At 34.9% G+C, this 27,570-nt stretch overlaps 1 protein-coding gene across 5 annotated transcripts; it reads right to left on the bottom strand.

Annotated features, from left to right (window-relative positions):
- Window positions 1-534: 534 nt before the first annotated feature.
- Window positions 535-23,807, bottom strand: LOC110853021 (single-minded homolog 2). 5 transcript variants are annotated; one of them, XM_035854289.1, is made up of 13 exons: window positions 23,326-23,807; window positions 17,023-17,281; window positions 9,870-9,976; window positions 6,705-6,794; window positions 4,455-4,482; window positions 4,313-4,390; window positions 4,123-4,208; window positions 3,284-3,492; window positions 2,694-2,771; window positions 2,577-2,605; window positions 2,361-2,508; window positions 1,558-2,279; window positions 535-1,421 (listed from the first exon to the last, which is right to left on the bottom strand). In XM_035854289.1, the coding sequence occupies exons 2-13, from the start codon at window positions 17,195-17,197 to the stop codon at window positions 1,036-1,038; spliced, it is 2,136 nt and encodes a 711-aa protein (XP_035710182.1). In that variant the 5' UTR covers window positions 17,198-17,281; window positions 23,326-23,807; the 3' UTR covers window positions 535-1,035. The 5 variants fall into 5 exon arrangements, with proteins under 5 accessions (XP_035710182.1, XP_021956930.1, XP_035710183.1 ...); XM_022101238.2 differs by having other exon boundaries at window positions 9,900-9,976; XM_035854290.1 differs by lacking the exon at window positions 23,326-23,807 and adding an exon at window positions 17,357-17,372.
- Window positions 23,808-27,570: the final 3,763 nt, after the last annotated feature.

Genomic DNA, 27,570 nt, shown 5'->3' with positions numbered 1-27,570 from the left:
CCGTCTTATTTTAGGAGTAGACACTACATACGATATATCTATTACTTAACTGTATATCCGCTATATGCCGGCTGAATGAACAAGTCCTGACTTGTTCCTTCGAGCACAAAAAGATGCAAATTTTTATACAAATCGTGGAATTTCCTGCCAATAATTTTATCAATTCTGCTTACACTTGATAACATGAACTTGGCAATGAATTGATGAATAGATAACGATGAAGAGTGATAAAATGAGCAGAATTAAAGGGATCAATTATTTTAATGACTTGCTATTTATTTATTTCAAATTAGATGATGGGTTTGTTGTGAGATTTTGAATTAACTCGTCCAATTTGATGTATATTTTTGCAGTAAAAAGTTGCCTCAAATCTCCTCCCCTTATCGATCCGCTATCCTTACTGGGATTGAAAACAAAGAATCCTGCGAAATGGCTTATCCTCTTTGCAACGATAACCTCTTCGCCATCCTGGTACGAGCAATGGTCAACATGATGCCAAAGTGGAGCAGGAAAAAGGCCATAAGAAATTCACACTTTTAATTTTAGTCCATTCAATTTATTTAGTTTAATTAATTGTCGTTTTATTACATGAGAATAACACTTAAAAATATTGAGGGTGTAACTAGACACAAGTTTTTCTTGCAGTAAAGTGTAGTTACCTGTAGATAAGCGTACACTTAAAGCGTCACTAGCTCTTTCTTCATCTACACACATCTACTGTACACGATGAGATGATTTACATTTTACAAAAATATTTGCACACGCATGCAATGACAAACTTGACTTATCCATGGATTATCTTATCGGTGGGTAGAGAGAAGAACTATCTATGTATGAATAACAAAACTTAACAAACAACAGTGAGATTTTCTAGGAACAAATTCATCTATTAACAATGTTCAACAACAATTAATTTGTATAATTGTTATAAACTCAATAATTAATAAATTCACCGGGGGGAAATATTTATTATCACTTATGCATGCATATTTATTTACTTATCATCATATCTTATCATTTAAACTCCTTCCTTAATCAACTGCAGTTGACATAGTCGTACTCTGTTAAACGATTAACGCTTCCGTGGGGGTCAACTATGACGGAGGTGTATCCTGGATAAGTGTCGGGGTGGGTGAGGGGAGTGGGTCCCAATATGGTCGTCGTCGTGGTCGTCGTAGTCCCAATAACAACCCCACCGTCGCCACACATTGAATTGTTGCTCGATCCGGAGGAGTCGTTCGTATTGTCGGATAAGTGACTCAGACTGAGGAGACGATCGGGTGGACCGTGACCATTTTCAAAAATTACGGAGGATTGGTGATGCGGGTGTGGATGATGACTTCCATACTCGAGGACGCCACCTTGGGTGTGGTGAGGTTGGTGGTTAAAGTGAAAGTTGGCGTGGGGGTGATGATTTTGGCCTGGAATTTAGAAAATTTAGGGAATGAAATAAGAAAATATATGGATTATGGATTGCATTCACAAATCTTGGCGAAATTTTATGGCAATTTCGCCCACAAAAATGTTTATGAAACACTGAATAGTTTTTATTGTCACCTTGAAAATTGTGGGAGTGGTTATGCTGCTGCTCCAATATGGGAGGTCCTTGATGATGATGATGACCATGATTGTTCAAATACCCTGAATTTCCACCACCACCACGAAAATAGTAAAAAGAAGGATCCGGACTGCTACACGTGGTATGATTGTTATTATTATTGTTATTATTCGCATTATTATCCACCCCATTGTTATAGTCTGTCGGCGTGGGTGTGACAGGATCTGGGGGATAATCCGACGCCGGATTATAAGCACGCCCCGCTGTGGGATCATTATTATAATCGCTTATCGCATAATGATAATTCGGTCCTTGGCTGTGGCCGTGAGAATAGTACAACTCTGCCGACTGGTCCAAATACCCCGGCGGCGTGGGGTACGCTGGGGGTGGGATTGTCGTCGAATACCCTCCGTCGTATCCCCCAGGGGAATTATTTCCGGAGTGAAATTCCTCCTTGGGAGAAAGCGATTCAGGGACGGAGTATGGCGCCACGATCGACGAGGCGGCTTTCGCTTTCGTTCTTCGTTTAATCTTTCCTCCACCACCGGAAGTGATGCCGCCACCAGGACCGGAAGTGAGCAAGGTGGGTGTCGTTGTAAGTGGGGGTTGTTGCTGCTGTTGTTGTTGTTGAGGGGGTAATGTTTCATCACTGCGGCACTGATGGGGTTGACCGAGGGTAAGTTGTTCCACGGAAAGCACCAGATCGGGAGCTTCGCAAGCACTGGTAAAAAAAGTTTTTGCATTGTGCAAATTATTGCATGTGTACATATGTTATGCAAATTACGCCATAAATCAGACCAACCTCAAGACATAATTCACACTAACGACGCAATGTGGTCTCGAACTCCGCGAGTTGTGCACAATCGTGGCGTACGATTGCATCCACACCCATCCTCCGTTTTTAGTTAAGAAACGATAATACCGCGTGGTCACTTGGCCTTTTGCAAGCACTGAAATTTAAAAAAATTAAATTTCTCTCATAAATTTCAAAACTTTAAATTAAATGGATATGTCTCACATTCGCAATGTGCATACGCCATGGCAGGGCTACAAATACAAAAGAAAGTCAAAATAGTTTAAATGAATTGTATACTACATATTTACGTATGACGCCGATTTGATTAGATTAACTTACGCATCGTTCCCATGAATGTAGTGATATAGCGTTCTCTCGATTAAATCTTGTGGTTCGTACCCTGTCAAAGCGGCGACCCTGTAAAAAATATCGAAAACTAATTTTACCACGGGTCAAACATCACGTCCACAAACCAAACTTTGTGTCATGTCAGAGACAAAAATTTCATCATCCCAGAATAGCAATCATTATCATTCTAAATTCTTTGTTGAACTCCCATAAAATAAAAGCCCAAGTCCATTAATCGATTATTACATAAGAAGAGAACTTCGTCACAAATCGTAGTGTACATCTCTTCAAAATGAGACGTGTTCAAGTCCCCGTCACGCCAACTTTTCCGATAATATTATATTCGCTCAGCAACTTCAACGCTCTTCAGACTTGCATTTGCACCCTCGTCTCACCACAAACTTCAATCCACAATGTGAGACTCGGTAAACAAACGCCGTCCTCCGTCACACATTGATTTAGAGACACATTTTAATTACTGCTGAACATCATCCCCATCAAGAAAAGTGATATTTTTTAAATTCACCATTTCGTCCGAATCACATGCACAAAACAAATCAGTGTTTTTTTCATTTCCATACCTGGAATCCAAAAAGATGAGCTTGAGATCAGACGAGGCTCGGAACATGAACATGTTGGAGTGCATTTTTATCTCCGTTACGGCCGAGGGTGGCAAAGAATGGCCGACAGCGACGAGACCCAAATTTTGAATACCAATCCCGTCCCCACCACCGCCGTCCCCACCGGTCACGACGGGCTTCAGTTTCAGGTAGCCGCTGCAGTGGATGACCTTATTGGAGGAGAAAAATTGATGTAAATAAATAAATATGTAGCAGATTTTTTATTCAACAATTTGCATAACACTTTAACTTCCTGACATGTCTTTCTCCACATGAGAGAGATTAAGTGAGCAATTGCTTTTGGACGTGACTTTCACCCGTTTATTTCCTGACCCTGATTTTTTTTAGTTTAGTTTAGTTTGGCACACGCCGAACGACAATGTGTCAGAAGTAGTGTCACGTGTCGGGTAGTTAACAAGTCCCATTATAATGTTTACAGTTTATATTAACAATTAAAATTTTATATAATCATCTTAAATTATAAATTGTATCATATGTAAAATGATACTTTGGGCTCTGATCGGATTTCATTAAATATTTAATTTCCGACCATACATAGCTTTTATTATGCCATATTTCGTTATTTTTTCAAATGAAGAATTTTTAAATATTTATTTAACTACATGTAATTCAGTGAAGAAATATGACTACTTTGTAAAATCACGTGACCAAACTCTACCATTTTTTTGTAAAAAGCAACAAAAGTGTACTTAAACAAACTAGTTATACATGTGAAAATCTAGCTAATTTCTCCATGTTTCCATTAATTTCACTAAAACTGCTCGTAATTCCAATCTCACCTTATATCCAGCCGTAGTTAAGCCAGCATTTCTTTTAGCGAGGACACATTTCATCCTGAGGAAAAATGCTCTCTCGATTTCAATTTCTGAAAATTTACCGTTATAAAATTAGGTACATATATTTTTTACAAAATTATTAACCATGATAAATCTGAAATAGCTTTTAAGATAATTTTGGTCAGTGATTTACCATGCATGATAGAAGGGAGTGGTTGAAGGAGGGTGAGAATGCGGGTCATCTCGTCATGGTCCATGGGATGAATATACTCTTTAAAATTGTAAATTAAACATTAAATAATTTTCCAAACTAAATTACCATGTTAAAAAATTACCATAAATACTATTCCCTGTTAGCTCCACCTGCAAAATGATAACAGATCTTTTAATGAAATGATTGATGAATACATAAATACGGTTTCACAATTCATCTCTGTATCTATTATACATCCGCAATTTGTCACCATTTTTGAAATTTCGCATTGTACTTTTAATCTGCTTAACTTTTAAAAGTTGTAATGGAAGATAATAAATGAATGAATGAATATGTTTAATCCCGGCCTTCGATTGGGCGTCAGGTTTCAAACTCATTTGTCATCATTACGAACTAACGCATGTACTATGTAACTTATGAACTAGTCAAATGAACAAGGTGCATGGTGTCGTTGTTATGAAAACTATCTATTAAATTGTGGACTATTGTCATGTTATATGACCGTAAAGCAGAAGGACATATTTTTCATTTTCAGCCCCACATTGCTTCCTGGTTCATTCTAGGAGGAGGAGGAGGCAGGCAACCAAAAGCTTCTTTGTTACGTACTTAATAGCACTTTGTCATGAGATCATGGGTCGTTGCGAGGTGAAAAATGTCGCTGGTAATTACAATAGAAAAGACTAAAAGTTATTTATCACGAGGGGCAGATGCGACTTAACGGAACTTTTGGAAAATTTAGTCCCATGAAAAAAATAGCCTAAAAATCATGAGCACTGACTAGGAAATGAAAACTGTACGCGTCTCATGTAAAAAATCGACCAACTACTTAATTGCCAATTTCTCAGAAACAAATACCGAATTTTTTCCACCCAATCGCTCATAGTCTCGGACACCACGCACTTTGTTATTATCAAAAATGTGCTCCTCACTCTCCCAGAGTTTAGTACTAACGAGTTTTAAAGAGTTTTTAAAGGATGTCGTAGTGGATGGAACGCTTCTTCTTTCGACTTGACAATCCTTTTTCTCTCCTAAAGTAAATCCAAAAATGTGCACTTTGAGCACGAACCCCACCAACCAAACAGTCTCCCATTATTATCTATCTGGCCCAGGCCGGGTGTAATAAACCCTTAAAATAGTGGTTAAATAGTGGTTCCCACTTTCATAAGTGGTTCTCTAATAACACTAATACCCGACAGACTATGAGGCTTAAACTGGAAATCTTACATATATATGGCTTCCTCTCATTTTTACGTAATTTGTCTCTCGACCAGACTTTTTTTTCCTAACAAGAATCACACATTTGGTACATACTACACTCATAATTTTGCTATAATTTGTTCTCGAAATCGCATATTTATGTCCCCAAAAAGTGAGACATAGACTAAATATTTATACAAATTTGGGCCTAATTTAGGTCAAAAAATGGACCATGCCAGACCACAAAAAACGCACAACAAGCCCTCGGTCGGCATCTCTCAGAGTCGATTAAGTAATCCTTCCCAAACAAATTAGCGACAAGGCGTCTAATTCGTGTGTATGTTATGTGATGATGATTTGCATGCAAAAGTTGTTGGATCTACAAATCCCGACACGAATCCAGACATGCCATTAAATTAATCTCGCTATACAAACAAACAAATGAATCATTCAACTGGATTCGTAGGGTTCAGTTAGATTCCATGAGGCGTGACGTCCTCATTAGCCGAGGATCCGAGGAGGAGATCATAACTACTTGAGACTTGATGCAAGTAAGTGGCATTAATAACTTGAGTGCTTTTTCTGCGTGAAATCGTAATGTATCATTTGCCAAGGAGAGAGATTGCGGATCAGTTGAATGAGAATTTGGTCGTCTCAAGTTGTTTGGATAGGTGTGTGGGTAGCTAACATGGTTGGTGGTAGTCGTATTATACATAATTGTGGTTTTAGTAGGTGTCGTGCTGGCTGGACGATGAGTGAGGAGGATTTTGTATTTGTTCAAGATTAAGATGAGATGAGCAGAAGGATTAAAGGATTTTATCGTCAAGCGTGGACAAGGAAAATATACAAATTCAAGAGGCACGATGTGAACGATGACATAATTGACAAAAGTAAAAGATGGACTGTTGAATGGAAATAATAAAATTTTAAGAAAATAAATTATTTAAAATTTCAGAATTATAAGATCAATGGAAATACATATTTGTCAAAGCGTCTTTAAAAATTAGGCAAACTATTATGAATCTAGATTTAACTAAAATTCTAAGATTCAAACTAAACTAAATTAATTACGACGTCGTCATCACACAAACACACACTTTTTTAAACGTTGTAAAATATAATGCTACAATTTCTTCTTTTCTTTAAAAACGCATAATTTGTTTCTCAATCTCACCTGAGATAGTCCAAGATGAACCGAAGCAGTTTCTGAAATGTACATAATTTTCCCATCCGGTGCCACCACGAATATGAATCCGTCCAACGTCTGCAAAACATATACACAAACAAATTCCCAAATTTAGTATATAAAAAACTAATTTTTAACAATTTTACACCCAAATTCTTATTTCACACATGCACACAAATTATTAGTATTCCGTTATCCATCATCAGACCACCAGGGAATGCATGCATGAATTTACATCGCTTATTATTTATCGACAAGCTCTGACTAATTGTGTCATAATTGATTACAATATTTAACGTTAGTCGATCCTTTATTTTATTCTATTTTTTATTAACCAGCCAGCTCATCTAATTAAATCTGATTTTTCCTAGTAGACAACAAATTCATGAAACTTTTCCTTCCTCCCAATTCTGGCTAGAAATCCGATAACTTCACTTCAGTTATGTCTGGTTTCTCAAGTAAGCATTTTTAAAAACTTGTGTACAACAAAGTCTAACGAAAACTTGTTCAAGCAAGTTGACAGTCCACCGAAACTGAAAGGAGGGTGAGCGTGAGAAGGCATAAATTTATCGAGATGACAACATCAAAATCAAATCATAATCAAGAATCTGAATCATCATCGTCATCAGTATTATATTCACTAAACAAACATATATCACATCGCTATATGCATACGTAGATATGTATTTTCTCACTTTGTAAACAAGGTGAGACTGAATTTCGTCAAATCTAAGGCATAATACGACCCTAAAATTTTCCGATAAGTTTGCCTTTCAGATTTTTTAACCGTAAATTTATGTACTTTAATCAGAAATATTTAACGGCAAAGTTAAGCATTAACTACATGATCCTTCCTCTTTATGTTTTTCTCCGTATAAGAAGTTATCTTTTTGAGCCTCTCCTTTTATTATTCTAGCATCGCGATGCTTCTCTCTGATTTTGTCAAGTTTTGATCTGATTTACATTTGATTTAATTAAGGTTTTTATTAGCTTCTCGCATTCAAAGACACGTTCCAGTTCCAGCAACCAAACCAAGTAAACTCTGTTCACCATAAAGTAGAAGTAAGTAAGTTTAGAAATCCGTTTTCTGGTTTGGTTTTCGACGAGGGGTTCTTCTTCTCTTCTTCTGTTCTCTAGTCGTCGGAGGAGGAAGAAGACTAAGAAGTGCAATATATGTATACAATACAGTGAATTGTGTAATGCAACCTAATGGATGGGAGTACAATAGAAGAATATCTCGTAGCAATAAAAATAATAACTTGTTGTTGTGATGTAAGCAAGTGGATAAACTTTTTGCTGGGCTTTTACTTATAAGCGTAAATAATTGGATAACTTTTTTTGTATTTGATCGATTTCTTCTCCCATTTGATTGAGGAGACTGATATGATTTGTATGTATTTGTATCTACTAAATAAAAATGATGGGCGTGTGTGGTAAAAAAAACTTGGAAAAATGACACATGTCAAAAAATAGTTGGTATTATTTTTCGAAAGCGAAGGTAAACGTCGATACGAAAAATTGAATGTTTTAAGGAATATTATTAAAAAATTAAATTGAATTGCAGAATGAAATTAATTAGGTAAACGAAAGTTTGATGCTACATTTCTATCCGACAAAATCTTCAAGAAACTGGAAAAAATCAATCCTAAAGTCCCAAATCCCATAATAATTATGCATTTGTGGCATGAATGACGAATAAAATTGCATAATCGAAATTTCCACCTAATTCAATTTGTCGTAATCCTTTTTATTTTAGCCCCATTTTGGTTTCATCCAATTCAGAATAATCTGGCATGCATTGATCTGATCCATCCACTCGCTGGACTGGACGGCAACTTTATTTATGCAATAATCGCAATCACACCAAGTGCAATTTAAGCCTGGCCTTGTTGATATAGATTTAGCAATCGTAATGCAAATGTAACCCGAAACCAAACCAATTTTGTTGGGAAAACGAAACTAATTCCACTTTCTCTGGATTTTTCCCGTGGTCTGTTCCGTCCCTCGAAAAAGAGTGGAAGGGATGACGAATCCCGCAATTCACATGTGTTAATCCAATAAAGCTCATTGACAAATATTATCAACATTTATTGACTAATCCTCCTACCCACAATGTTAGATAATCAGTTATCGAAGCACTCGCATAGTTAGTAACGTTACATGCATGCAGAATTTTCTGCCAAAAAAAACAACACAGCAAAAATTACGGTAAAGCGAAATTCGATCAGATAAGCATCTAATCTAGGACATTTTTTTCGAAACTTACGATTTTTAAATTTCAATTTCTATTGAATATTTTTTAAACGGAATTAAATGAAAATAATTTTTAGCAAAAATATAATTCAGTTTTTAGCCCGAGTCAGGGCTTATGGAACCGTCATGTCCGTCCGTCTGTCCGGCACGATAGAGCCAAAACGGCTGAACCGATTGACTTGAAATTTTTACCATATGCATATTGGACAAAGTTAGGAAACGAGTTCGAAGATGGGCGAAATCGGTCAAGTGGTTGACCGGTGGGGGTCATCGGAGTGGGTGGGGTATTATGCACCAAATTTCAAAATTGTCGTAGAAGGCTAAAATTGGGTACAGAGGTTGCTAATGGCTCCTAATAGATAAAAATGACTTTAAGTTTGAAAAATTTTCATCTTGAGGGACCCTATGGGATGACCCATACTGATTTTTCAAAATCGTCATAAAAAGCTGAAATTTGGTAGAGAGGTTGCTAATGGGTCTTAATAGAAGAATATGACGTGGAATTGGTAAAATTCTTATCAGGAGCGACCCTATGGGGTGACCCATACCGATTTTTAGAAATTACTTTAAAAACATTAAATCCGGCAAGGTCATACCTAATGGCTTCTCATGAAAGGATATGAAGTTAAAAGTGAGCGAATTTTAACCAGAGTGACCCTGGAGGGTAACCCATACCATTTTTTAAGTTTAATTTTTTCCATCTGAAATTTGGTACGAAGGCTAAAAACCACTTCTTGATAGCAAATATAGCTGTGGAAGTTCAAAGTGGTAATATTATGTCGGTCAATTCGGAGAAAAATTTAGAAACAGCTAGGACTCACGGAGTCAGGGACTCGGGCTATATGGAGTCTGCACTGTAGGTTTTTGATATTCTGGGCAAAAAAATAATAATCTGCTCACTTTCAAAATAGGGAAGGGTGGGCATTTCACCTGCAAAAGATGAGATCCAAGTTCCCGAATTGTGCTTTCTCTCGGCGGTGGCAGAGCTCCCCAGGCGTCACCAAGTCCTGGAAGATAAATTTCATAGTAAGTTAGGTTGAAAACACTAATTGAATCAGTTATCAATTTAATTTGCACTATACAAACACTGAATTTATACATACATTTACATATGTATTCGCAGAATAGCCAGTTGTCGGGGTTAGGTACGTTATTAGTAATTTGGTCATGAATTAAGTAAAAACTTTATCATTTTAAAATTAACGTATGAACACATTTATCATGTGATAATCGTCGATTAATATCTAACAAGTAATTGTAAGTAATTCTGGAATAATCAAAATTTCCAGTTTTAATAACGATTAAAACTTCAAAGTCATAAGTATTTACTTTCACCACAACCACCTACGTTTTATTTAACGATATAAATAAATACGTCTATAAAAATTGTGATTGGCTTGAAACTGCTTCATTCTAAAAAAAATCTGAACTGAAAATCCAGCCAGCATTCAAAATTCCAGTATTTTTTAAAAACCAAATTTGCATCCATTTTAAATCAAAGTTTCATTCTAAATATAACCAAAATTCCATAAATACGAGTCAGTAAACACGTAATAAACATCACCCAAAATATTTCTAGTCTTCTGCTGTGAGTTACTTATTGTGCATCCCTTGCCTCTTACATCGAGCAGACATTTATTTCAATGATGATGACATGACACAATAAAAGCCTACACAAATGCGGACCTCAAACTTGTTCTTGTGATTCAGCTACTGAAAGTTTTCCACGTCTTTTCCTACCAACCAACTACAAGTCAGTGTACACATTTAGGAGACTCACCCTCCGGTGGGGTGCGTCAATAGGAAGGAAGATTCAAAGATGGCTTCTATCTATTCATTCAATGTTGCTTCCACAACTGTTTGACTTGGCTTCTTCTTTTTACTAAGGATTGGATGGCAAGGGGCGATAAAAGGACCAAGTTTGTGTGTATGGATGGATAGTAAATATGTATCTCGGACGAGGTCTGGTTGGATGGAAGGTGCGATAAAGTGAAGCTTTTCTCACCATGTTTCAATTTATTTATCTGGAAAGAAGCAGAAGTCGTTCCCAGTCCAGCAGTGTTAACAAGTACGTATTTATGAATATGTATGCAATTTGGTATGTCCTGCCATAATATGTCTAGGGACGCATTTTATGACCATATTAAGTTATAAAATATAATTGTAAGTACACTCTAAATAATATGTTAGCATAATTGTCAATTTGTTAACTTCCTAATTGTTCAAGATTTAGTATCGTGTGGTGAGAGATTGATTCAAGAAAGTTGAATTTCATGGACACTTATTGTTACCAATTTGATATTGTTTTTTAGTGTCTACATGCACTGGGTGACAATTTTGTTACCATATTGCTTATTTAGAGTGTATTTGGTGTAATGTGCATGGGTTTGGCAAAAATTTCGTGATGTTGATCCAGACAAACTTGAGTTCATTGTATGGAACAGTTTTCGTTTTCGAGATTTTTGATAAGTCACGATATCTATTTTTATTGCAGTGAGAAAAGAACGAGCGAAAATGGGGAGAATCAATCCAAATAGTTGTTGCAAATGAGAATGACATGTTTATGAAAGGGGAATGGGTCAATTTGCCGTGAGTATTTATTTACGTGTCAAAGTGTCAACTTTGAGCAAAAGGTGAGAAAATCATTACTTTTGATTTGATCGCATCGCATCTGATAAAACATTGTGCTTGTCAAATTCCTTTGCTCGACTGGTTTTGCTTTTTGTTTCTTTCATAAAGGTGAAGACAGAGAGGGTTTCATGCTGTTTTTTTCCCTTCCGTTCTTCACACGATGTGTGAATGAAACGAAATTATTATAAAGATCACTTTGCAACAATTTATGCAAAAATTAGCAAAATTAATTATTGCGTCCACAAATTTTTTGATGAATCAAATTAGTTGATAAGTGTAAAAAAAATAATTTTGGATCCACTTCGAAGAAACAAACCGTCCAAAAATTAATATCCAATATTTAATTTATAGTTTTCTACACTTTCCTAAACTCTAAATAATTTACCTATACATCGTTTGCTAACTAACTGTAAATTGCTAAAGTAAAACGCTCAAAGAAAAAATGCTACGTATTTTCACATAATACCAAAACAACAACAGATTCTGCAAACATCCATATGTATGAACAAATCGATACATAAAAATAAAGCAGGGACTGAAATTATCTAATCTATTTAAACATACAACAAAACAAAACTGGGAAAATCAGGAAATCAAACACATACAAGAAGTTGCTCAAAATCTTTATCAACTTCTATTCAACCTTTGCCTCACACACTTGAAACTAGAGAATCACAAACAAAACTCATTATGTAACCGAATTACGAACAAACGAACACCCAAAACGCCACAGATTATTCTCTTGATTACTTTTGATCCTTTCTTTGCCTGGCATGGCAGATATTTAGATTAGTTTCATAACCGAGTGGTGAGTGACTGACTACTGATTTATTATGGACAAAGAGTATAAAGAAATTTTATTCCATGAAAAGAGAGAACGTTAACTAACTGAGGATAAGTACTTGCTTATCGCTAAATAAATACAAAAGTTTTGCCTTTATAATAATTTTAATATATTCAAATCAAAACGGGGACTCATTCATGTTTCATTATCTTATTAAAATAATCTCCCTCCTTTCTTAAGGTTAAAGATCGAGGCGAGATCACAATAATTTTCCGTATGCTCCAATTTCACGCCAAGAGCAAAAAAATACAACAAATTTATGAAACTGATGGAATACATCAGATGCTGCAGAGTATTCAACTCTCTGGATTCAATTTTTACAATATCACGCAAAATTTAAAATCACGACAAAAATTTCTCCAAATTCTTTCTTGCCAAACTTCATCAAATCTTGTATCTCGATTTTATTTGTTCCACCAACCATTCTCTCCGAGATAAATTTCAATTAGTTGGAGTGGAGAAAAATCCTGTTCCATTAGTGGAGGATTTTGTCCCCCAGATCTTTTGAGCAAATAGCAACGAAATGCTTTTCCCAACCACCAAAAACCAAACCACCCCATTTCCGTATTATACGAAAGTACTGTACATACACCAACCCATGAAAACTGCTCTTTTCATTCTTCACTCGTGGCGTGATTTCATTTTATTCAATTGAATTTCATACATACATATTTTCATCATCTGCCTACGCAACAAGATTGTATAACTGTGATCAATGACGCACATGGTGGAAATTCGGAAATGCGGAAATTTCCAAACTTTTTTTCCCCAATAAAAAAGCGAATAATATTTGAAACACAAGAAAAACAAAGGAAATACTTGAAAGGCTTAACTACTTTGGGCACCACTTACATATTTATTTTGAATCTTGTCCAACACGGAGGACCTGCAGCGAAGAGAAGCAAAGTAAAAGTAAAACCAGCGATACTCTGCTTCAACAAAACCAAAACCAAACTGTACAAAAAGCTTTAAATCGACTCACCACGTCCACTTTACTACGGTTTGTACAAACAAGTCGAACATTCTTCCTCCCTCTCAAAACTATTTCTCCTCCACGCCGACCCAAGTGGTGGACTGCAATTTATTCTGCTAAATACTAACCAAACATGGTGGGAGTGAAAATTTGTGGGATACGTTTTACTTAATAAAATGCAAAATAGAGTGGGCGTGGGTATATAATTTTTGGTGTAAAAAACTTAAAATGGACAGAATTCGATGGCTTTGAGAGTATTTTGAGAAATGATTTTCCCCATGTTTTACACAAAATTACGCAAATTTTGAGAAATTATGCAACATTTGCATACTTTAAATTGTGTTAAGAATTACGTGAACTATGTTAATTTAAAAAAGCTACTAAAATCTTATCATATTTGAACTACAACGCATAACAAATGTGGGTAGAAAGGAACCACAAAACTATTTATTTTTCTTCCAACAGATTACATCTCGTCGATCCTTTCGATGCTAACGAGCCGTGTAATTTGATTAACTTTATTATTAGCCAAATCTGTTTTATGTATGTGAGCAATTCAAAACGCGAAACAAAATCTATTCACTAAATAGCCAGACATATTCCAAGAAAATATTTTACTACGACTTGCCATCGTCTCGGTAAAGATAAAGAATTAGAATAAGAGAACGAATCCCTTGTTATGCAAGTGTTACCTTAACATATTCTGATAAGATCGATGCGGAACAGAATCTCTTTCAGATAAGAAAATCTTAAGGGTCAAATGTGTACAATTGTGAGGGTGGATTTTACCAAAAAAAGCGTGTAATTCTCCCTTTTTTACCCCCTTCTCCACCGAAATGCATCATATTTCCGTACACGACATGCGCAAATTATGTCAATTTAGCTATAAAAAATAAAAAATAATCTACACATTTTTTCAAATTTATGTAAAGATTTTACGACATTTACAATTTTTATATTTTTAAGATTTCACGAAATCTGTTTCACCAGATTTTATGTATAGTTCTTTGGTTTGTAAGTTGATGCTTATTTTATTTTTATTTCTGAAGGTTACCCGAAGGAAAGGGAATGTGTAGTAGGTATTAAGTAAGTGGATAATTTTTATGGTTTGTTGCCTCCCTGCTTGTCTTACTTGTCTTACTCGTTGAAAAGGAAACACGGGTCAAACAAGGCATGAAATATCGTTTTTTAATATTCCCATCACACCCAAGACCACAAAACACTTTCCCTTCTTCTTTCCCAACAAATTTTTTAACGAGGATGATACAAATAAATCATGTCATGTTATCACCATCATTCATCATCTTCTTCTTCCAGAGAAGATATGAGACAAATCAAGACTCGTAAAGTCCGTAAATTTACAAATGTTTACTAAATTTTATAAAAATAGGAAGGGAAAATTAGGATGCAAATGCAAATCGGTGCCATAATCGGACCTAATTTTAATTTTATGCGAGTTTCAAATTACTTAAATCAAATTTGTGTTGTTAAACTTGCACAAATTTTGTGACGAGGAGAAAAAGTGTGTATAACTGTCACATTTTCAAAAATTTACAATTTTCAAAAGTACAATTTTTTGTTTTAAAAATCGAATATTAAACGAATACAAAATTTATTTCTCTTACTAACACTAACAAATCATGGGTGTCTCATTATTCGTTTGAAGTGTGCAATTTTATAAAACTACACAGATTACTGGGTTACAAACATTAAGAGTTTCATATAAAAATTGTTACTCATTTTTGTACATAATTGGTAATAAATCCAAGTTTGCTATTTAAGTTTTGGTGTTAATGCGGATTTTTTATATGTACTTTAATATTTATATTTTTCCTTTCAGGTGTGTGGATTGTTGTGAATTGCACACAATTGTTCACCCAAGAACACTTGCACTTGCCGACAAGGACGGAAAGGATACATTTCATTTTTAAGATATACTTACACGAACAGAACGACACAGGTGGTGGTTTGGTTTGGTATGCTTATTGGGTTGGGCCGGATGTATGGAATTAAAACGATGACGAAAAGGTGATACATACGTAATAAGAATTTGGGTTTTGTTTCGTGGGTGAGGAAAGGGTTAAGGAAGGGACGGAAATTTTGCATATTTTTGAGTTACACAATATTTTGAATGAGAGTTTACAGTAAGAACTTTGGAATTTAAAATAAAATTCATTCGTGTCAAAAACGAGATGATTTACAAAAGTTACATTTTGTAGGAATATGAAAATCCTGAATTTTCACACAATTTAGACTAATGTGTCTGCAAAGTGTAGAATTTTTCACCACAATTTGTACTGATTTCAAAAATGACATCCATTTTCGACTCGCTTATCGTCACAATCTCCCATCATTTGTAGAGAATTTCGTCCCTCTAACAAGTTTCCGAGGCAAGGACGACCCGAAAAGTAGTGCATGGTTGACTTGGTGGCTGGGAGGCAGAGGGTCTTGTGATTTCTGCTAACGAAGCCAATTTCCTAGTGTGCCAATTATTTTGGACCAACGCTCTCCAAACACTTTGCTTCAACCGACTAACTCACACTTATACTTTCTCCCAACTAAACCACCCGAGTAGTAGCGGTGGTGGTGGATAATACCCGGGTAGTAAATACGTAAAAGAGGAGGAGGAAAGTCCTTAGAAATTCGGTGCAGCAGTCAGCCACACTTTAAAATTTTCTACTTCATGCAATGTCCAACGTTATGCACCTACAAATACTAAATCTGTTTACAATTTTTAATAAATTCAACATCATAAGTTTTTTTGTTACGGCGTCGCAAAAATGCAATAATGCATATATTTTTTGCTAAAAAAGTATACCCATTTTTTAAATAACTAAATCCTTGCATCAATTTCCGGATTATTTTCTTCTATATTTCACACCACTCCAAATGATCTCTGGTAGATATATAGTTTAGTTATCTAAACAAAGGAAACGCGCGTCCTGCAGAGTGACACCCGTCCTTTTCATCACGTTTTTTTATTTATTTTTTCCCTACTGCGATCCCCTCCCTACTATAAAATTACGTATTTTCATTCTTCCACCACCAAGACTTTGTTGTTAACGCGTCAAACCGGAAAATCCGTACCGATTTAGTTCACTTGATTTAATTTCTGGTGACAATTCGCCCGGCGAAAGAATAGCATCAGAGATGACACCAACCATTTAAGTATCGCAACTTTTATGAAATTGCATTCATTATCATCACCCGCTCGACATCACGTCCACGTCCTCGTTATCGTCACCACTTGGTAATTGGGCTTGTGGACACGCTCTCTTCTCGGCTTTAATGAGGGCGAGAGATTACTTATGAAGAACGGTTGAATAATAATAATTAACGTTCAGTCAGAAATTATTCACTAATGAGGAGAACGAAGGGAAGAAATGCAATTTGTTTTAAAATGTGTATCAATTTTTAAATCTAAATTTTAAAAAATGTAGCAATTTCTCATACTGATACATAATATTTTGTAAAAATCTCTACTGGCATCAACTCATAGGAAACTTTCCAAAATTCAACCTGTGATATTTTGAAAAATAATATCTTCCCAAAAATCCTTACTGGCTTCACATTATGAGAAAATTTCAAAATTTCGAATCGCTCACCGTCCGGAAAGACGTGTCTCATCCTTAAATACGACGTCGTGAGTCGGATGACGGACGCCTTATCGAGCTGACTTGTAATCGCGCCGGGAAGTGGGAGGAGTCTCGCGAGTTCGAGAAATTCTGCGTTTTCCTTCTCTCGCCGACTTCGCGCTGCAGTTTTGCTCTTCTCCTTCATTTTCTGGCCAGATTTTTGGTGATCTTTCACCCCCTAAAAAATACTACTTTCTTCGCTGGACTTTCCCCACCAGTTTTTCACGATCTGAAAAAAATCAATGTTTTTTTTAGTTAAAATTATGTTTATTTTCTATGTAAATTTTTTTTTTGCAAATTCGACCTTCACATTTTTTTCTGAGAAACATTCTCCCCCCCCTAAAAAAATCGGTGAAAGTGCGAATTTTTAAAAATCCTCACTCTTTTTCCACGCATTTATTACCCTCGTTGTATTTGTATGTTTATCTTAAACTATATAAAGTCCGTTGTTAGTTGAACGTGGTTCGCAGGGTGTCTCAAGTTTTTAATACTTTTTGCGTGAGGACGTGCCAAGTGGTGGTTTGTGCGTGGCATTCATTGAGGATTCGTAGCCGTACTGGTTGTACGGCAGGGCAACGGCCAGAAAGAAAGAAAGAAAGATGAAGGAAATCTTTGCAATTTACGATCATCACGAACTCACGTCCAATCCAAATCACCCAATTTATACATTTAGTTGGTTATTCGTTGCGTTGGGTTAGGGTCTCAAGTTCAGGGATGGCTTTTATATAATGCGACGTGATTTGCCCCACTTTACGTGATTTCCATTACGTTTCAGGAACGGACACATTTTTCATTCAAGCCTTTTCCCATGCGTGCGTGGGTGGAGGCAGGAGACCAAAGTCAAGTGCAGTTTTCGAATCGTGACATTATTCCAGCAGAAGGAATGAGATGGGGAATGCATATTGGGCAAAATATTGATTTTTTAGCGGGGGATGGTGTATTACTGATTTTTAGTTGTATTTTCTCCAGGCTAATTAAATATTTATAATTGATCAATTGACAAAGGGGGATCGTCCATCGGAATAAAATAATTGTGTAATTTTATGATATAAGCTGAAACCAGAAATCAAATGTTTTTGGAGAAATTTAGGCAATAGATAATGCAAATTATGCCATTAGACTTTACAATGCAAATTATTCTGCATACAAATTTTATCAAAATATTTATTGCAGATTAAGATATGAAATTCTTGTTTTCTTTGACTTACAGGAATTATTTGCATTTTAATGTAGATTTTTAGATTATCTGCATACCTAAATGCCAATTAGGATTTTTTTCAAATTATTTATTTTAGAATAATTAATTTAGATTCTTAGATGACTTTTTAATAGGTAAAGTCGTCAGTTGCAAAACTAACTACGAAATCCCGTTGTAATATTTTACAATTTATTATCTATTCCATTCCTTTGCTTGCGACTTACATATTTTCTTTGTGGAATAAGGTTGCATATTTCAGATCGTTGACTTATCACATTAAAATTCTCCATAAAAATAAAGCTCGCCTTTAGCAAGTTACCTTTTTCCTGATAAGAATGCACACTCAGCGAACTGGGTAATATGAGACACCCATTTACAAATCGGTCGTAATCGTTCCTTCGTAAGTGATTGCATAATCGTAACAATTCTACATTATCTGGTCACTGCCCGACCAAATCAATGTCAAGTACGTAAATGGAGCAAAAAATGCAACCGAATATCTAGCGTGAACAGTAATCAAATGAAATGAAATGAAAACTATGCCAATATCATAACCATAATAATAATTAGTCCGGAACCAAAAACCAGTAATAGACCACCATACAAAATGAGACGAGGTCAAATTTCCAAGAATATTTCATCTCTAAATACGAAACTTTTTTGTACCGTGGCACTTTTTATTTATCAGTGCATTATTTTTTACGAGTTTTTCTTTAGAAACTTATCATTCTCACCGATAAGTAACAAATATGGAAATGTTGTAAGTCGGGAAAACTTCTGATTTTAAAACGTCTCAATTTTTCCACATTTTGAGTCATGTGTGTCTTTATTTTCTTAAAGATTCGTCCCAATCTTTGGATTTTGGTTCTAAAAAAATACACTGATTTACTCTCATCGAATTTCCAACAAGTTTGGAACTGTTTATATTTTTGTGTCGAAACGTAACGAATTATTGAAGTAGTGGGAACCATTTAGCTCGTCATCTTCCTCTCTCTCTCCCCAAATTCCTGAATCCTGAACAAGCAAATAAATGTCAACCACTACCAGCCTGCATACTTTTCGGATTTGTTGAGGACAATTTCTCGTACTTATTTCTTATGTGGGGTTGTAAAATACTAAAAATACGTAAAGTGATGAATTTCGTTGAAAGTGCATCGGATTGCGTAAGCGGAGGAGGCTTTCTCGAGAGAGAATTTGAGACTTTGCCCAGCACATTTACGAGAGGAAATCAGTCCTTTGCTGCTATTCTTTTAAGGCGTTTTGATATATTGGCTGGACAGATGCAGATGCAGGCAGACGGGGAAAAAGAAACACGATTTGACAGAGATGAAGTTGCAGCAGGAGGAATTTGGAATAAAATATTTAAAGTCACACCGTCCTTGCCTGGATATTACATCAGTTTTACATACATTTTTTTCCTATGCAGTCTCTCCTAATAGTAATAGTAAGTGCCATTTCGGATTTTATTTGTACAGATTAAACCAATATTTCAGGTTACAGGTTGGCTGTGCTGAAACGGATGAGACATTTTTGTATTACATATTTCTCATCGCATTAACATGAGACAAGGACGAAACGGAACTAATTTCTTGTAAATAAAAGGCTGGGAAATAGATTAGGGTTGACCTGCAGGTTAACTTGACCAGTTGGTACATGAGTTGACCCTTGCCAACATTATGTCGTGCCAGATTTGTCTTTTCTTCGTTTGGACTTTTTTTCATGTAAGTTTTTATGTTATGCAAGCTACGAATCTTTCGTTCAAGAATGAAATGACGAATGTCAATATAAATAGTGTGGTAGTACAATTCGTACAATGGATAAATTATTTTTTGTCTTTAATTTAATCAATTTGTCTCATATCGTACAAAAGATATTCGGTTGAATCTAACTATGCAACTCATAATTAATTACATAAAAACAAATGGATTCAGGTTTGAAACCTTGCAAATTATTGTTGCTTACTCTTATTTTTTGAACAAAAAGTTGAAAACCACATGACCCGACCTTTCGCCTTTTCTGTTAAATATAACCTCATTCACAAAATGGTAAATTCGTCGTAAAGTCGCGGGTTAAGATCAAACTGCTAAAATTTTGGTACTTATTTAAAAATTATCAACTATACGAATTTAAAATTTCCTAATTAATTATGCAGAGTTTCGATCCCATCTTTAAAATACAGCATCATAAACAACTTATTCAATTAATTTTATTTATGGCGTTTATATTAATCATGAATTTGTATTAGAATTTGTATTATGTTATAAATTCATGATATTAATATACATATGTCAGTCTGGTTCAAGTGCCGGGGGATTGGAACTTAGGACCTGGGAAACGTCACCCAAAAGTTCCGATTCCCTGGACTTTTTACTTATGCAAGTTACAGGGAAACGGAACCCACTTGTCGCAGGATTTAGCGGGCCTCGATTCCCCGGTACCCTATTAGACAAAAGTTACGATTCCCCGGAACCCAAGATTTTTCTTCCATTTTTCATAAATTGGATATATTTCCGAAAAAAAATTTTATTGTCTCAAATTAACCTCCCACCAATGAAGAACATTGGATAAAAAAATTAGAATTCTTTAAAGTGGCGTTTTTCCTAAAATCACAAATTTCTGACAAATGTGAGGAGCGGCACGCTTAAAAAGGTCCGGGGAATCGTCACCTAACAATGATTTTCATATACAAATTATTGTTGGGTGACGATTCCCCGGACCTTTTTAAGCTTGCCGCTCCTCAAATTTGTCAGAAATTTGTGATTTTAGGAAAAACGCCACTTTAAAAAATTCTAATTTTTTTATCCAATGTTCTTCATTGGTGGGAGGTTAATTTGAGACAATAAAATTTTTTTTCGGAAATATATCCAATTTATGAAAAATAGAAGAAAAATCTTGGGTTCCGGGGAATCGTAACTTTTGTCTAATAGGGTACCGGGGAATCGAGGCCCGCTAAATCCTGCGACAAGTGGGTTCCGTTTCCCTGTAACTTGCATAAGTAAAAAGTCCAGGGAATCGGAACTTTTGGGTGACGTTTCCCAGGTCCTAAGTTCCAATCCCCCGGCACTTGAACCAGACTGTATGTATACAAATACATTACATTTACATTATAAAAATACAATGTAATTGTTATCCATCTCAAAATAAAATACAATTTTAACAGCTTTATGTTTTAAAATTTTTTTTATCCCAAGAAAATGTGCTTTCACTCTGTAATTCAATAATTTGACAAAATTTTGCGAGTTGAATTAACATAGATCATAAGTATAAATATGCAAAAAGTAAAATGTAAAATTTGTAGGAAATAGTGTTAAAATTGGATTTCTAACAATGTGAAAGAAAAATCTTAGGATTAGCGAAAACACAACTGATATTTCGACATCTCAAATTGACTTGTAAGTAATTTACAATAATCAATGATCTAGCTTTTACAAATGCAAAGAATAAAGACGCCAATTTATTTAGCAATTGAAATTTAATTTTAAAATTTTATAACGTTCGCATTTTTAAGTGCACAAACTAATACATAAAATGGACAGCAACTATTTAACCCGTACATACACCTCAACTACGCTTTTGCTAAAATTCTCAGCAGTTTGAGGAACGCTACAACTGTTAAATTCTTATTAAAGTGGTAAACTGAGTTTCATCGAAAATTTGAAATTAAATATTTTGAGCTAAGTATTTCTATAATTATTTAGGATTCTATCAAATCTACATACATCCTGCCTGACTGCTTGTATGCATTGAAATGCTTCAAAAGTTCAAAACCCTCCCCAAACAAAAAATAGATTCCTATTGCACCGTCGTAGTAAACATGTTAATGAAACTGGAATTAATAGTAGTGGTCTAAAAAAATCCTAGATTATAATTCAAATTATGAATGAAGATCACTAACTTAATTGTCCAGCAAAAAAAGACACCGGATCAAAGTAAACCCGACACAAGTCATTATTCTTCAATTAATGAAAGCTTGTTGCTTATCAAAATGATAAGCTAATTAAGCAATGAAACTTTACGCGAAACGTGTGGAGAGCTAAAATGAATGAATGAATCTCACTTTTTAGGTTATCGATCTCACCTTTCTCTCTTATTGACCTGACTTGCATTTTCCTTACCATGCAATAAATACATATCCATCGTATTTTGTCATTTGACAAAACTGTGACTAAAATAGAATTGCATTTATGCATTTGCAACATCATAAAAAATTTAGAGTTGACAAAATCGTAAAAAATTGCATGGCAGGAAATAAACTGAAAAATATGTGTATAGCTCCCTTCTTACATAAGAAGTTGGTAATATTGTGCTTTGTAAGATGAATTTGGATCGGATTTCAATGAAGTTATGACTTTTTCTTATTCTCCTATGCTGATTATTTAGTCAAACTAAACCAACATTTTATTTATGAGTAGTTCGTTCTACTTTTAATTTCTGTGATTGTTTCGCTTTATATTTTTCATTCTAGGGTTAAGTACATATTTATAAGTTAAGTATTTTTGTATGATGCGGTTTGATTACTCTGGATTTTAGGCCGTGTCAAATTATGAAAACGAGCTTTTGATTCAAATCAAGAATTTCAAAAACAAACGAGAAAAACACTAAATGTAAAATACGCCAATTAATATATCTTGTTGGTAATAAAATATCAAAATTATGGGAAACATCATTATTGGTGTCAAAATATCGCATCATTTAAAATTATATGAACGCGAACCTTGATCCAACCTTAAGAATTTTTATGACACAAATATATCAACTAAAAAGAGTTATATTTCTATATTTATTTCATCCTTTGAATGAGTTAATTACCAACCTCACTAAATTCAGCAGTGTCCGGCTACATAAATTAACAAGTGAATGAACCGAGATTCGCAGGGTTGACGAGTACATGGACAATTTGTTTTCGCAGTAAAAAAAATAGCAAAAATAAAATGAGTATCATTTTTCGCCAAGTTGTATCCGGTGTCATGTCATTAACATCAAAATAGTGGAAAGTTTTCCGCAACGTGTCTCATTTTTCACTTTAGTCACAATTATTTTCATATTACGAAAATATCAAAAATTCTTCCGGTTACCTTTCTCTCGATTTTGCAGTATCTTCCATGAAACTTGTTTTTTTATTTTTCCAAATTTTTATGTAATCACGGAACTTCAAAGTTTCAAAATTTCTGGTCAATACATATTTCGTACCACCATTATTTGTCCATTTCTATTTTCTACACTATAATTATCCACTTTTTTGTCACAATTTGATTGACACCAACTTGTTCACAGTTAACGTATCAATTCACAATTTTTTTTACAGATATTTAAATTTTAAAAACTCATCTCACTTATTTAAGTTTCCAAAAATTTTAAACTGTCCATTTTTATTTCATCCCGATGAGATTTATTTATCCAACCAAGGTGACGTCTCGTCCCGTTACGTAAGAAGATGTATATAATTTCCACGCTCGTGTAGCAGATTTTTGTGAGTAAGCTTTGTGCTTTCATTCCTGGCTTGGCTTGTAAGAGTGAGTGGATTTTATTGTTATGTTGGTGCTAGTCGAGTGGTATGTTTTGTAATAATGATACGTGTAGTTTCATACCAGGAGAAAAGTGGTCTCTCTTCGAGGGAGGAGAGAATCAAAAGTCTTTGGCAGGCTGCACAACCAATCCTGAACTTTTAGCCGGCCCACAATCCGAACAAACCGGCCTTCCTCCCACGTAACATAACCAGAGAGTAGGAAATCTTTCTCTTTTTTGTGATAAGAACAGAAGGAACAAGGGGAAAATTGTACGGCTTTGTGTGTGGTACGAAATGTTGCATTGTGAGAAGGAATAAAGTTATGCAATAGTTGGAGAAGAAGAGGTCTTGTGAAATGGAATGGGATCGTGGAAAAGAGAGGAAAAGTTGTGATTTGTGAAATTGTGGAGGAAATGCGATGTTCAGAAATGGTAAAATTCGTGTAAATGAAATGAACAACTGTTTCGACCAAACACCTTTTTCCGTATTTTATTAATATAAACTTCGTAGATTTTCTTATTTTGGCGTTTTACTTTTACATCAAGGTATTAATTCGTAGTCATCAAATTGTGTTTGGATCAATTAATAACTTTATTATGAAAAACATTTATAATTTAAAATCGCAGATTGTGATTGTTAATTAACTATTCAGTAATTTAGTATGTTCATGGAAGTCTGTGAATCAAAATGTTGGGGATTGAAATGGAATCCATTTTTACAGTTTTTCATCTATCTTTGAGTTTAATGCATGCAATTTCATCAAGTTATTATGCACATCACCGTTTGATTCTGAAGCTTTATCACCTTTAAAAGTTGTGTTTCTCACTTGTAGAATTTTCATTCTACAATTTGAGTTGTAAATTTTTGTCAGTTTTCTAGATCAACCTAGAAATCTTTAGTTTTAAAACTTTGTCTAAATTCTTCTACCTGTTCTATTCCCATTTTTCAAGGTTTCCAAAAAATCTGATCTCAAGAAATGTCTCCAAACTATGAAGTCATGCCGACAAAAACATGCATTTATTCAGATGTCCGAATCTCTGTAAGAAATTTTTCTCATGAATTTGAACATCTTTTTCCCTTTAAATATGCCAATCGTTCTCTGAAATGGGACATTTAATATAATGAAACTGTGCGGAATGCGTAGAATTTGTAGTTTGAAAAGTGTTAAACTTTGTGTACTTTGGCAGCTTCTCGTATGTCTAATTCTCACTCAAATGCATGTTGCATGTCGGAAGATAAAATGGACTAGACAATTTAACTCTTTCAATCCACATTATACCAGATTAACGAGTCTATTTTGACACGATGTAACAATCCTCGATTCAATTTGTCTGCAACTTTGTCTCAGTAATTACATGAAGAGTGGCATCTAATTTACATCAAAATTGATATATTATAATTGCTAATTAGCTTTTCCTTGAGATATATTAGCATTAAAATTACCCCTCCAATTATGCAAGTAATTAATTGCATGACAAATACGTTTTGTAATGTTGATATTTTATTTCAAATTTCACGAGAAGTGGTACATATTTTGAAATCAATGCTGGATGAAAAACGGTGGAAAATACATACATATTTGCAATATAATGGACGAGATGAAAGGTGACTTTTATTTTAAAAGTTTTGAAGGGTTATTTCAGTGGGTGGGGGTTTCAGTTCTACGAATTTTCAAAAACAGCCAAAGTTTTTTGGGCAGAGAAACAGGAGAAATTGAGAACGTCAACTTAATTATTAATTGTTAATATGAAGATGGAGTGACCAAAAGTTTTTGAAGACTTCTGCAACTTGAACATTTTTACAGTTTTGAATCTTATTAAATTATTTAGTTAGTTACTCAAAACAAGTGTATAAACTCTAGACCCTTTAAAATAACTATATATATGTTACATTTTTCTATTCCGGCGTTTTACATATGCATGCGCAGTTATTTTACATAAGTTCATAAGCCCATTCATGAATGGGTTTGAAATTCTTCAAACTTTGAATACATATGTAGTATCTAAGCATATCTGTACGTTTATATGTGTTGCATTCTTTAAAAAACGTTACAATCCGTCCATCTGCAACAATACGCGACGAGTAAAAAGAAGGGCCCGATGTCGCCAAGCAGTCTATCCATCCATCCCAAAGAATTGTGTTTTATTGTTTACATACTTTTACTTTTGTCCAACTTTGTCATTTGTACTGCATACACTTCTCACTCTGAAAATAACCGTAACACAATACGGATCGATCGCAAAACTGTGAGTGCTCGGAACCCGTTGTCTCAAAAGGAAAAGGAAGAGACAAAAAACTTTCAAATATATATATGAGACAGTTGGGTCGTCATTTTTTTGTCGTACGTTGCGTTGTTAAAGTATCTGTAATGTACTTATAAAATGCGACTAACTTACTAACTTTGTACACATCATTTATGAAAAAAGTATCCGTGCCACAAGATACGGCAATAAAATCCATATTGTGACACTCACTCCAAGTTCGCCGTAATTAACGAGCCAAACAAGTGTTCCGGTTCAAAACATGGCATCAAAGTTGTAAATTACTTAGAATTCAGATGCCTTTTTTAATGCAACAAGGTCTCAATTTCCCCACACGTCTCAATCCTGCATTTCTCAGAAACTGTATCATAATAATAGTAAATAACTAAATAATGGTAAAAACAGTTCATTTCTCTCACCTCGATATGAAAATCTCTCTCCAAAACCACTTGACTTTTGCCAAGATTAAGACCAAGCATGTAAGATTAGGATTAAAAGAAGTAAATACGCACTTGACTCCATTTACTGTATTTATTTGTCCTATGCAATATCCAGTCCAGCATCTCGTGATCCTGTTTCTCTTTGCTGGTCAGGTGTCCGTCAATTTAAAATGTAATTCTTTCTCGAATTAAGTTGTGAAATGGTGCTTGAAATTACTTGATCCAAATCCAACCCCTTCAAAGTTAAGAGAGTTTTAGGTTACGGGCTCTCAATTTGATTGACGGGTAACATAACATGGGCTCGATTTCAGTCTCATGTATTGATTTGCATATGTACTTACAGAAGGTTCCGAACTGTCTGGTGGCCAAGAAAGCATTTCTTAATTTTTTGTAAAGAAAACACCTGTGTGCAGTCAAAATGTATCATATTTCTTGTAAGAATGGTTTCCTCTTCTTGTTTATTTGGACATATGTATGTATTCACACTTGACTTGAGAAAATCCCAGGCACCGTTTTAATCTGAAAATTTCTCACTTTTTCTATGTATTGAGCAAAGTTTGGATATTTTTGGACTTGAATCATCATCAGGTGTGATGTTGATTGTAAAAATAAAAATTCCAGCATTACAAGATTCAGACGGACAAAGAAATTGGATCATAAAGTGTGAAAATTCTCAAAATTTTGAGACGGTCAACTAAATACTTACTTAATTTCGAAACGGTTATACAATCGCAATATTCTAGCCATTTATTCAAATTGTGGCAGATGACATGACACCCACCCCGAAATTTATTTGATTTCATACAATTACACAAAACTTTTGTGTATTTCATTATGCCTCTGCTCCCCATTATTTTATTACCTTTCGCGTAATCTGGACCAGTGATGAACCTGAGTCCTAAAACCGGAGTGCTTTTTGTCCCATCACGCATCATGCATTTGTACTTGTCCCTTTTAACCCGACTTTTAATAATCCCAAAAACTCGTCAAAAGTCAGGATTTTCAAAATGACTGTTGAAGATTATGTAGAAATACGGGTCGTCCTTTCCCGACAGATACGACGAGGTTACCTGCACCATTACCTAAGATAACAGCAGCACGACACAACATCCG

The sequence above is a fragment of the Folsomia candida genome, unplaced genomic scaffold (genome assembly GCF_002217175.1).
Source record: "Folsomia candida strain VU population unplaced genomic scaffold, ASM221717v1 Fcan01_Sc008, whole genome shotgun sequence".
Classification (NCBI taxonomy): Eukaryota; Metazoa; Arthropoda; class Collembola; order Entomobryomorpha; family Isotomidae; genus Folsomia; species Folsomia candida.
Note: the sequence above shows the minus strand (reverse complement) of the source record. Positions and strands in the feature narration are given on the sequence as shown.